The sequence below is a fragment of the Glycine soja genome, chromosome 6 (assembly GCF_004193775.1).
Source record: "Glycine soja cultivar W05 chromosome 6, ASM419377v2, whole genome shotgun sequence".
Lineage (NCBI taxonomy): Eukaryota > Viridiplantae > Streptophyta > Magnoliopsida > Fabales > Fabaceae > Glycine > Glycine soja.
In genome coordinates this window covers 47853962-47866686 of record NC_041007.1, presented here as the reverse complement: position 1 = coordinate 47866686, position 12725 = coordinate 47853962, and the positions used below count along the sequence as shown (strand labels likewise).

Below are 12725 nucleotides of genomic sequence, written 5' to 3'. Positions count from 1 at the left end.
TATCAGTCAGTCCTGCCACTAACTTTGAATGTCGCTTTCTTTGGTCTCTACAAAGGAACGTGCGTAGAACTTTGAAGTTGCACATGACCTGTGTACACACGTGTGGTGTGGATACTCTCTAATACACAATTGTTGCTTAATTACTGAAACAACTCATTTTCACTAATTTAAGTGATGCAAGATCGCTTATTCCTGGAAGTTACTTAAACCTTTCCACGAGGCAACCCAGAAAAAAAAAATCATGAATATCTATTAAGCAGGAATTACATATATTATAGTTGGTACTTGTAATCAGAAAGAATTGTTACACTTACACATAGTTATTAAACTCAGACTAGTGAGTGGGTGGGTTAAAGAATTAAGTTGACGGATCATTTTGATTAAATTAATGGGTCATTAATTAAATTGTATATAACAAAATAATATAAATATGTGTTAATTTACATAGAAATTATTAACATAAAAAAAATCATTTTTTGCGAATATTTGTGCCCAAAAAATTTCAAAGTTAATTCATTGGGCCTCCAGCCCATTGCTTATTACAGTTCCAAAACAATAGAAAGGCACTTGCTATTTACATCTCTATATTTCTATGAACACCCCTCCCGGCCTACTCTTTATATTTTTATTTTCAATTGTATACCCTTTTATTTGTTAAAACATAGTTTTGAAAAATACTTTCCTTCTGAAGGCCCTTTTATTATATCTTGGTGTTTATTGCTTTTAAGACTTGATCAACATTGGAATATATTTTTTTTATCTATATTATTGTGAATGAAATGTGCTTTTAGGGATGTGTTTTAAGACGTAAACCTTGTAATTCGATCAAATCTTCAACTCGTGAAGATTTAATAGACCAATTTAAGGAATTAAATATAAAAAATAGCATAATTTTGTAGATATTAAAAATTTATATAAGAATTACATTTTATGTAAATAATTAAAAAAAAAATGGAATTTCGCTGAAAAATAAAGATTGTGTCTCTATTATCCAACAACAGTCTCACCAAGAACTGTGTGTATATATAAGTAAAAAGAAGAGGAAGATTGAAGTGAGTAAAGCCCAACTATTGATGTGTATGCCAATTAAGTTAAAACACATAAACACATGAACACCTTTCACAGAAAAGCATATTTAAAGCACGTTGAACATTCTTTTTTAATAAACAAATTTTGCTTTTATTTAATTTCTAAATTCAGCTCTAAGAGTATGATATCAAAATAAAAATTAATTAAGTAAATATCATATATAACTAAGATAAGAAAAACATTAAATAAGTTGGTTTAGGTTTTTCAAGATTTTAACTTAATCTGATTTTCTAATTTAAGATCCGAGTCTAATTTATTTACTTCATAAATGTAATTATGAAGTCTTTTTTTTTCTTTTTTAAAGCATATATAGCCTGCTTGAAACTCTATTTTGTAATTAATAAGATTTTTAGATAGTTTAAAAAACCTACCTCTTAATAAGATAATGAATATAAAATTATATGTAAGTTAAAAAAGTTAAACTTTTTAAACGAATAATAAGTATATAATTTCAAAATATTACGTTAAAATTGAATAATAATTAGTTTGAAGTCGAATCTTTTAATTAAGGCAAAATTGTAAATTGGTCTCCCTATTTGTCTCATTATTATAAATTTGATCTCTTATAATTTAATTCATGAATTTAGTCCTCCAATTTTTTTCAATTACAATTCTCAACCCCGGAATTAGAAGTTGACTGTTAATTGTTTGCATTAACTGTCACATGTCATTTTTATTGGACGTTGACTGTCATGTGTCACATTTTTATTGGACGTTAATTTCATGTACTTAATTAGCTTTAAAGTCCAATAAAAGCGCAACACGTGATGATAAATGTTCAATAAAAGTATGACACATGACGGTCAAAGCAAATAATTAATAGTCAATCCAATTTCATGGTTGATGACTGAAATAACATGATTGTGAAAAATTGAGGAACTAAATTCCTGAAATAAATTATAGAGTGACCAAAATTGAATTTTGAGATAAATAGAGGGACCAAATTTACAATTTTTTTTAATTAAATATAATTTAAAAAATGCTTGATAAATCTTAATTGATTTTAAGTTTAATGTAAGTTACTATGTACCTTCAAACGAAAAAGAAAATAGTTAGGTAGGTTGTTACATCCCTATGCCGTCCATGGTACATTCAATTCTGCAAATTTGCAATTGTGGCTGAAATTGTATATTGCAATCAATACTCTCTGGAACGCACAGCTTTTGCAAGGGCCTACAATTTAATCATGTGATGCCGATGTTCTTAACATTAGACATCATTAATATAATTAATTCATCTAATTTATGATGAATTAATTAGTATATTAATGATGTCTAATTATGATTACATCGATGATAATCAAGGCAATTGGTGAGAAATCATAAATTAATTCTAATAACAAGGATTAGTCATATTAAAACTGGACAGTAATTCTAGTTGAAATGTTCAAGAATTAATTTTATTGTGAGAATTTTTTTATCAAGGGGAATGTAATTTACATTATCAACATTAAACTAAGTTCAGTTTTTAAATAAAAAATTAGATTACATACATTTTATAAAATAATAATAATAGTAAGTAGTGTATACATAAATATTATCAGTGATAATAAATAATATTAAATTAAAGACATTTAGAAATATAATAGTATGATAAAAGATTTGCAAAATAAATAAATACTAGTTAATTAACCCATGTCATGCACGAGATTATTTTACAAATTTATTAAATAATATAGAATTTTATAAATTTAATTATATAAATATTGAATGCAATAAATTTTATACAATTTAATAAATTTTATTGCATGGAATTAACTAATCAATTAATTAGAAAAATAAATTTTCATTTGAAATAAATTATTGTCACTCATTTAATTGTTGGCCAAATTATTATTGTCACTTTTTTCAACAGGTGTTTTTTTATATGGGCAAATCGTGATTGAATTTATAATCACGTATTTAAGAGATAATATCTATCCATCATATGACACTTTATTAGATACAAAATTATTAGTTTGTTTTTGTATTTTATATTTTGATGAAATGAAAAAGGAATCTCCAATACCCAACGTGCTATCAATGCCTAATATTGCTCAATTAACAAGTGGGGAAAGACCTAGGATTGCCAAATGTGGCGTCAACATCACGTACGAGATTGTGGTATGAATTATGTGTAATGTGATCAGTTTTTTTATTTTTTTTCAGGGAACAAAGAATGATGTGTTTAGTTAGTAAGAAAGATACATCAGGAAATAAGATAATTCAATAAAAAAAAGAAATAGAATTAGTAAAAAATAAGTGAAAAAAATAAAAAAAATATTTACAATAAGAAATAAAAGAGTTAACAAAAACATTGTTAAATATAACAAATACTCCCAAATGTGTACCATAAGCATTTTTCTTTCATTTTTATTATTTTGTCATAAATATTTTATAATTAAATTACATTAATATCTCTTGATTTTTTTATTATTTAGAATTTCACATTTTTTTTACATTTATACTAACCTCTTTTATAAAAGTATATTATATAATAAGTTTTAAACCATTAAAGGATTTAATGTAATATATTGGTAGTGTCAGTGAATTATTTTCAAATGATTAAATAAATTAATGTAGGGATAGAAAAAACAAGAAGTATTATGTGTAATTCAAAATTCATTACTTTTTAATTCTCTCTCGTTTCTAATTCATCTTAACCAATCTTTTCTTTTTAATCTTTCATCTGTTTTCATTCTCTTTTCTTAATTTTACACAAATTTCACTTCTATATATCAAACAAAATTATACGTGAATGTACCGGTGCCACTGCTGCAACAACCATCTCTTTGTCCGATAACCAACAACCGTAAGTGGTAGTAATTACAAAAGCCTTCAAATCGATTTCTTACGTTAAAATTCTTTCAAATAATTTACATTTCTTAGAAATATAATTAAATTAGTTAATCATATTAAATCTATCAATTATTTGTATTATTATTTCAATTTTTTTTATCTTTCTATCCATTTAATTGTTTTTGGAAAAATAATAATTAAATAACGGTATGTAGAGAAAAATAATTAATACATCTAAAAATTAGAAAATGATTAATCTTATAAAAAATTTATAAAATGATCTTATAATTAAAGACAGAAAATAAATGATGTAGATTTCGAAGAACTCAATATACTTAATAATAATCTAATCTATAAGCATAAATATTGGTACATTGAACATTAACTAATCATACATTGATCTAGCTAGTACAAGTTATGAGAAACTCAATAAATATTTGATGAAGATTTTGAAGCGCTTAATATATTTAGTAGTATTTTGGATAATGAATTGAATATAAACATAAATATTGGTACATTGAGTTATGACTAGTCATGCACTGATTTGTTGTTAGGAACCAGCTGGCTATGCTAAACTACACTAAACAGGTACAAGATAATTCTTCTCTTCCTTATTTCTATTGCCAATATTACTATTTATAGATACATTTCGATAAATGTATATGGAAGTAACAAAATTAAAATAACAGAATTTGCATAATTGATTATAATCGAATTATGCTATTTGCTATAGAACAAAATTGGTGGGGAGGCAATGGAATCTTCTACTGCGTGTCTTTTACACGTAATCCTTAAGGCAGTTAGGCCTCTGAGTGATCCTTATAGGTCTGCTAGTGGGTACTATGATATTGGGGTTGCTATCATTATCCACCGCTGGAAAATCAACCTTGTCCTCAAGGTTGAAGAGGGACTTCAAACCATGGCTCCAAGGAGGCTTTCTAAAGGAGGATCATTGCACGAGAAGAAAGTGATGCAAAGGTAGAGGTCATGCTAAATGATGTTCCATGTGGCTTATTGGATGAAGCCATTACTGTTACAGACTTATTAGAGAGGTTGAAGACAGAACATAGAACAGGGAAACAAAACATGTAGTTGAGTGCGGATTAACGTGGCAAATACTGATTGGAGGAGTTGAGGGTTGGAGGATTGTGTCTTGAAGCAACAACTGAGATTGAGAGCAAGGGTTGGATGAGTGAAGATAGACTTGGGATGAAAGCTAGCACAATTTGCAAATCCATGGTACCAAACAAGCTTAACAGACGGTCCCGGGTACTCACAAAATCAACCCTAAGGGATTGAGCTAGGTGTACATAAAAAGAAGTTGAATGGTGAAACCGAAGGGATGAGACCTGTGGGGGTAGAATAAGTGCAAATGTGGGTGGTGGTGGTGGATGGCTATGTGGATAGGCTGCAACGAACAAAGGTGGGGAGCAGCCATAGGAGGTAGGTCGGATAAATTTGTTAGGAACTAGGCTATGCTAAACTACACTAATTAAATAGGTGTTGGATAATTCTTCTCTGTTTTATTTCCATTGCCAGTATCATTGTTTATAGATACATTTTGATAAATGTCTATGGAATTAACAAAATTGAAATAACAGAATCTGCATAATTGGTTATAATCGAATTATGCTATTTGTCCAGAATTGGGTCGATAGGCAATGGAATCTTCTGCTGCTTGTCCCTTACATGTAGTCCTTGAGATGGTTAGGCCTCTTAGTGATCCTTATGGGTCTGTTAGTAGGTACTGTGATGTTGGAGTTGCTATCATCTGTTTAGTGCAAGTTACGAGACACTTAATAAATATCCTGATAGGGGAAGTGATGAGGACACAACTAAGGGTAAGGACCATGAAACACTTGAATGACCCATGACCAACGGTAGACTTAAAAAGGCCCAACCCAGTGATAAGGACACAACTAAGGGCAAGGACCATGAAGCACTTGAAGGGCCTATGACTAGAGGTAGACTTAAATAGGCCCAACACGTCATAGAGACAAGGCTCGTCATTTGTATAGCTACCATTGATGATGATTGAAGGCCCATGTTTCCATAATTTTTATTTTTATTTTATTACTTAATTTTTGCAATTAAATAAATAAAATTGGTGATTGTGGCTGAAACCTATGCCTTTTCAGCTACACCAATTTATTTCATTTTTAGGATTTGGTGAACTATATATATCTTCGTCAAAATGAATGAAAGGGACTTTTGACATTCTTTTCAAATACGTGAGAAAGCTTCTTTCAGGGTTCCTATTGAACCAAATTCTGACTTATCAAGGTTGATTCCTTGTGGTGTCACCGTGACTTATCTTCCATCTCTGGAAGTGACGTCCCTCTCCGTCAACAATCCCGTGTCAAACGTTCCGCCCGTAAGATTCACGTCACCTTCTTTCTTATCATGTCCGATGGAGATTTTCAAGAATTCAGTATATGCAACTTGTGACCATTTGTTTGCATGCCGACCTTATCATTATGAATTATGCATTAGAATTGCTAAGCCATCCATGCACGTTAAAAAGGGAAAACACGTGCCATCCGAATACCCACTTGTTTGGATTTTCTTGTTAATAATGTGATACCGCTAGTATTTAAAGGGGCATGTTAACCATGAATTTGCAAGAGATCGAAGAGAGTACTAAAGAAAATATGGAGAGGAAGAATAGGATTCTTGTATTTGGGGGAACTGGTTACATTGGGAAGTATTTGGTGAGGGCAAGTGTCTCTTTAGGCCATCCAACTTTGGTATACACTCGCCCTCTTAATGCACAAACTCCTCCCTCTAAGGCACAAGTTTGCAAGGAGTTTAACTCCATAGGGGTCACACTTGTCCATGTATGTTAGTATATTAATCTTCTTCTCTGTGTGTCTCTCTCTCTTGAAAATAGATGATATATGTTGTTGAAGCTAGGTTTCATTTTCCTAATGAGTTTGAATTGAAAGTGCAGGGTGAACTTGAGCATGAGCAGATCTTGGCTGTGATTAAACAAGTAGACATTGTGATATGCGCTCTGGCATCCCCTCAAGTGATGGAGCAACTCAAAATTATAGATGCTATCAAAGTTGCTGGTAATATAAAGGTACGTACATTTCCATCAATCAAAAAAATAAGTTCAAAGTACTAATTATAAATCTCCACCTGCACCCAACTATTTAATATTTATCAGGATTATCGTGCTAATCTTTTAAGCCCTATGTATATTTTGATTTTGCATTAATTTGGGGCACACTGGAAGTGGATGCTTTCTAATGATTTTTGGCGTTACACATGGAATCAAATTTTAAACATCATATTATACATACAATAATAATAATAAAAAAAGAATAAACATCGATCATAATCTATACAGCAAGACAAATGTCGACAGGGACAAATAGGGTTTGTGTGGCTGAGGAATGATCGATCATAGATTAATGAGGTTGTCCACTCACTAACAAGCGTACGTCCCTTGCATATTGGCCCCTTCATAAATGATATGGACTGTGACTATAATATAAAGAGCCATATTCCTAATTAAACGAGTCATGAATAAATTAAAATTCATTAATATATTTTTAATGTATTAAAAATAACTTATTTAGACTTCTTATTTTTAATAAAATGTAAATAAGAAAATAAACTATTCATCTAACTTCTTTTTTTAAAAAAAAAAATAGTCTGATTCAACATTTATTCAAACCATCCCATATATACTCCTAATAGTGATCATACCCGGCACGTAAGGTTATTAATAATTTTATATATTATTGGCATTGCAGAGGTTCATTCCATCAGGATTTGGCGCGGAAGAAGATTCAGTAAAACCTCTTCCTCCATTCCAAGCTGTTCTTGATAAGAAAAGAAAAATTAGAAGGGAAATTGAAGCAGCTGGGATCCCTTACACTTCTATATCTGCAAATTGTTTTGGTGCATACTTTGTCAATTATTTACTTCACCCATATGAAAATGTGAAGGATATTACTGTCTATGGCAACGGGGAAGCAAAAGGTATATAAAGTAATTTTAAAAGAGTTATTATTATTTTTAATCATTGTCTTTATCATTTATTTATTTTTTAAATTGAAAAATAATTTAAAAAAAATACTTTTGGTGTAAATTGATTCTTCTTCATAACCATATAATTGAATAAAAATATAAAATATCTTATACACATGTCATAGTTTGGTTATGTTGTAATTAAAATCATTCTATTTGGGTTCATTAGCTGTGCTAAATTACGAAGAAGACATTGCTATGTATACTGTTAAAGCGGCAAATGATCCAAGAACATGCAACCGCGTCGTTATTTATCGGCCACAGAAGAATATCATATCACAGAATGAGTTGACATCATTGTGGGAGCAAAAATGTGGTCAGACTTTTCACAAGGCTTTCATTTCGGAAGAAGAAATTGTCAAGCTATCACAATGTATGTAAGAGATTTTGTTAAATTAGTATTTTAGCTTTATGTGATTAATTTATTTATACACTTAAAATTTATAATATTTATAGAAGTTTATGCTTTTCATCATATCTTGAATAATTTTGAACATATATCATGCAAAAGTAAAAATCAAAGTTTTGATACTTATATATAAGAAAGAAATCATAACATTTTTTTTTCTAAATATAAAGAATAAATATTAATCAGTGTCTTTAAGATATTAATTAAGGAACTAAAATGAAAAAAATATTATTGACATACATAAAATTGTGTCGTACATGATTTTCTTATATTTTCCTATGAGTTTTACAATAAATATATATTTTTTTCATTTAATTTCTTATCAAACGTTATCAAGACTAGTACAAGAAATATAGGATTACTTTTAAATACATTAATTAATAATTTGTTTTCTATATTTTTATTTATTGTAAAAACTATTAACAAGATAAGTCATGTTTATTGGTAAAAGATATTATTCCTTAAAAATTCAGTAATGTCATGCAGTCATCACTTAAATTATTTGATTCAATGCATATTTTTAAAATAAAATTCAAATTTATGATACTATATATTAATTAAAGTTAACCAAATTAGTTATTTTTATTTATTTTGATGAATTACACATTTGTTTCCTATATATAATAATGGATGTAGTATTAAAATTGATGGGTATATTTGGTCTTTCCTAATGGTAATTAATTTTTCATGATGCTGCAGCCTTACCCTCTCCACACAATATTCCAGTTTCCATCCTTCATAGTATATTTGTTAAAGGGGACCTCGTGAGGTTCGAGATAGAGGAAGATGACCTTGAAGCTTCACAGCTATATCCTGATTATAATTACACATCCATTGACCAACTTCTTGATATATTTCTTGTTGATCCTCCACCCCCTGCATCTGCTGCTTTCGAATAATTAAAGCCCTTTCAAGTTTGTTAAAATGAAGTTTGTGATCTTCCAAATACCGCTGACTAAAGCATAATTGTATTTATCTTTGAGGATAAGATTTGTTAGTCCAATCTAGGTTTTGCTATGTTCTCTAAATAAGATTGGTATAGTATACTCATGTACCATATAAAGAACAAGCTTGCATAAGAATTTGATTGTGTATCTTGTGATTAAGAATTACACCGATAAATAATTTTTATTAGATAATACATATTTTAAATCTATCCATTCTTTATACATAAATCATATATATAAAATTTCATATTAATCTAAAATTATTTGTTATCTCATTCTTACAAATTAAAATCAACATAACATAAAATTTTTAAAAATACTAAAATATGAATCATTTGATTACTTTTTTTTTATTGTTTGATTTTGACAAAATTTGATAAATACAATTTTAACAATATGTAGATATAATTCAACGATCGATAAAAATTACATTTTATGTTAAGTTATAAAATAATATAATAATTGATTAAGTTATATATATATATATACTATTTGACATTTTGTTTCCTTGGCATCGTTTGGATATGCAATAGTGAGTTAAATAATATAAAATGGAGTGGAATATATTAATATGGAATGAAATAAAAAAATTATTTAAATATTTTATGATGGAACTTAATAAAATTTTCATTCAATTATCTGGTAAATAAATAAAGTAAAATAAATTATAATTTTATTATTATTGTCTTACCCTTGTTAAGACATTTAAAAGAATAATAATAAAAAAACAGAAACACTATAAACATCAATCTAACTTTTAGCACTTGAGCTGTCCATATTTAAATACCAGGATGCAAACCCACAACTTGAAAACAAGGATATGTATGCACTATATTATAGGAACCAGCTGGAACTATATGCATCATGCAGGTATGTATATAGATTGGTGGTACTTAGAAGGTAGAATACAGAAGGATGAAGTAGAGAAGCATTAAGTTTTTATATGTATAGATTGGAGCTAGGTACGTACCACAGTTATTTTTTAAAAGTTTAAACAAACTGACAAAAAAAAGGTAATACTTATCTTTGATTCAGTTATTTTAAGAATATTATTAAAGTTTGACATGAGAAATTTATAAATTTTGACACAGAAATTTATTTGAAAAATAATAATGGGATGATTTGTCATAATTTGGGCAATCTCAGGCACTACAACTTTCTTGTTCTAAGGTAATTGCATCATGTACCAATTACAATTTAGATTTAGATTGCAATGTATTTGTTTACCCAGTTACAACTTGAAAAACATCTACGAAGCTTATCGTGGGTCAGTGCCTCCAAATTTGTTTTGGGCCAAAATTCTATTTGGACCAAATTTGTTCAAAAAGGAATTAATCAAAATCAATCTCAAATCACAAATTCGATATTTTCCCTCTTTATATTAGCATTTTTTTTTACACGAACAACAATTCAACTTGAAAATTTAAATGCCAAAAAATGTAAAAATGCGAAAAACGTGACTACAAATAAGAATCCATTAAAAATAAGTACAGAAATATATGAAACATTAGAAAATCAGACTTAATTGATTCTTCACCCCAAAAACTAGATAATATATCCATCTAAATAAATTCCAACCAACCGTTACATCTTGAATATAAAGTGTTATTGTTCAAATAAGAGTCTGATCCAATCATTGTCATATTTTGAAATATCACTTTATCGTGGTATTATATATATGTTGAATTCATGTAAAGTTGATGTATCCAACGTGATTCACTAGCTTTCTTTAAGTATTTCCTTCTGCAGACCTTATAATGAAGAGGATAGCGTAAACCCTTTTCCATATTCTTGTTTTTATATTGGTGTTGCAGAGATTTCTTCCATCAGATTTTGGGGTGGAAGAGGATAGAGTAAACCCTTTTCCTCCGTTCCAAGCTGTTCTTGATAAGAAAAGAAAAATTAGAAGGGAAATTGAAGCAGCTAAGATCCCATGTACCTTTGTCTCTGCAAATTGTTTTGGTGCATACTTTGTCAATTATTTGCTTCGTCCTTGCGAGACAAAGAACGATATTTTAATTTTTTTTGAGTTATACATTTTTTAAGTATTGTATTCTTGAGTCTTGAGATTATTTAAAACAAAGAATGAAAAAGTAAAAATAGATATTAAAAAAAAATCCAAAATTTTCTTCATTGAAAGAAACTACTTTTTTTTTAAAAAAATTAGTCATCTTTTCATTTTAAGAAAAATAAAATTCAAAACAAATTGAGTCAAATACTACCTTAAAGTACTAAATTTTATTTTTCTTAATTAATTATCTGATAAAACGTTATTTCATTTTTTAATTAATAATACTAAACTTTTCAATCAATAATAGCTTTATAAAATGTTTATAAATCAACAATAAAATAAAATTTGATTAATTAAATTGATTTTTAATTTTTTCTGTGATAAAAAATTCAATATGCTTTTGTTTTTAAATTTAATGTATATTTTGTATTGTCTATATGCTAATTTTTATTAATTAAAATATTTTCTTAAATATTTTTTACACGTGAGGTCATGTTTTAATAATCTCATGTAAAATTTGTGTTTATTAGCCGTGCTAAATTATGAAGAAGATGTGGCCATGTACACTATTAAAGTAGTAAATGATCCAAGAACATACAATCGTGTTGTTATTTACCGACCCTCGAAGAATATCATATCACAAAATGAGTTGATAGCACTGTGGGAGCAAAAAAGTGGCCAGAATTTTTGCAAGGATTTTTTTTTTTCTGAGGAAGAGATTGCCAATCTATCACAGAGTAAGACATATTTAATCAAGTGCACATATATATATATATAAACTTTTATTTTACCTGATATCAAAATTTTGATTAATATTGTGTAAATACTAAAGATATATAAACTTTGCATTTTCGATGAGTTGATGGTGATACATTAATAATGTAAAACAATTTTATTTTGTCATTTAATTACACATTATCGTTTATATGATTTTAAAGATAATTTTATAAAAATCAACAAACTTTTTATACATAAAAATTTGTAATTGGAGGTCGGTCTAAAACTATTTTACATAATCCTTTTTCTCTTTTTTTTGAATATAATTAGATTATTTTCTTCAAAATTTGTTATGTTAAAGTTGAAAAGTTCTCCTTGAGTTAACTAATTGTAAACTTTTCAATTCTTCTTGAGTCACAACATTCCAGTTTCCATTCTTCATAGTGTATTTGTTAAAGGGGACCTCGTGAACTTTGAGCTAGGAGAAAACGACCTTGAAGCTTCACAGCTATATCCTGATTATAACTACACATCTATTGATCAACTTCTTGACATATTTCTTGTTAATCCACCAGCCCCTGCATCTGCTGCTTTTAAGTAAAGATATTCCACCTTGCACTTGTTGGTTGTAATTAATAAAAATAGCTGATCCATCGATAAATGTTTCAGTACAATTATAGTCCAATCTAGCAGCAGCAATGGCATCTGCATTAGACATAGTTAATATTTGCAGCATG

General features: G+C 28.4%; 1 protein-coding gene and 1 pseudogene across 1 annotated transcript; both read left to right on the top strand.

The window, feature by feature from the left end:
• The first annotated feature begins 6503 nt into the window (after nt 1–6503).
• Nucleotides 6504–9407, top strand: LOC114414266 (eugenol synthase 1-like). The gene is made up of 5 exons (XM_028378562.1): nt 6504–6703; nt 6817–6948; nt 7628–7856; nt 8074–8277; nt 9013–9407. The coding sequence occupies exons 1-5, from the start codon at nt 6518–6520 to the stop codon at nt 9210–9212; spliced, it is 951 nt and encodes a 316-aa protein (XP_028234363.1). The 5' UTR covers nt 6504–6517; the 3' UTR covers nt 9213–9407.
• Nucleotides 9408–10124: 717 nt separating this feature from the next.
• Nucleotides 10125–12687, top strand: LOC114416390 (annotated as a pseudogene).
• The last annotated feature ends 38 nt before the right edge of the window (nt 12688–12725 follow it).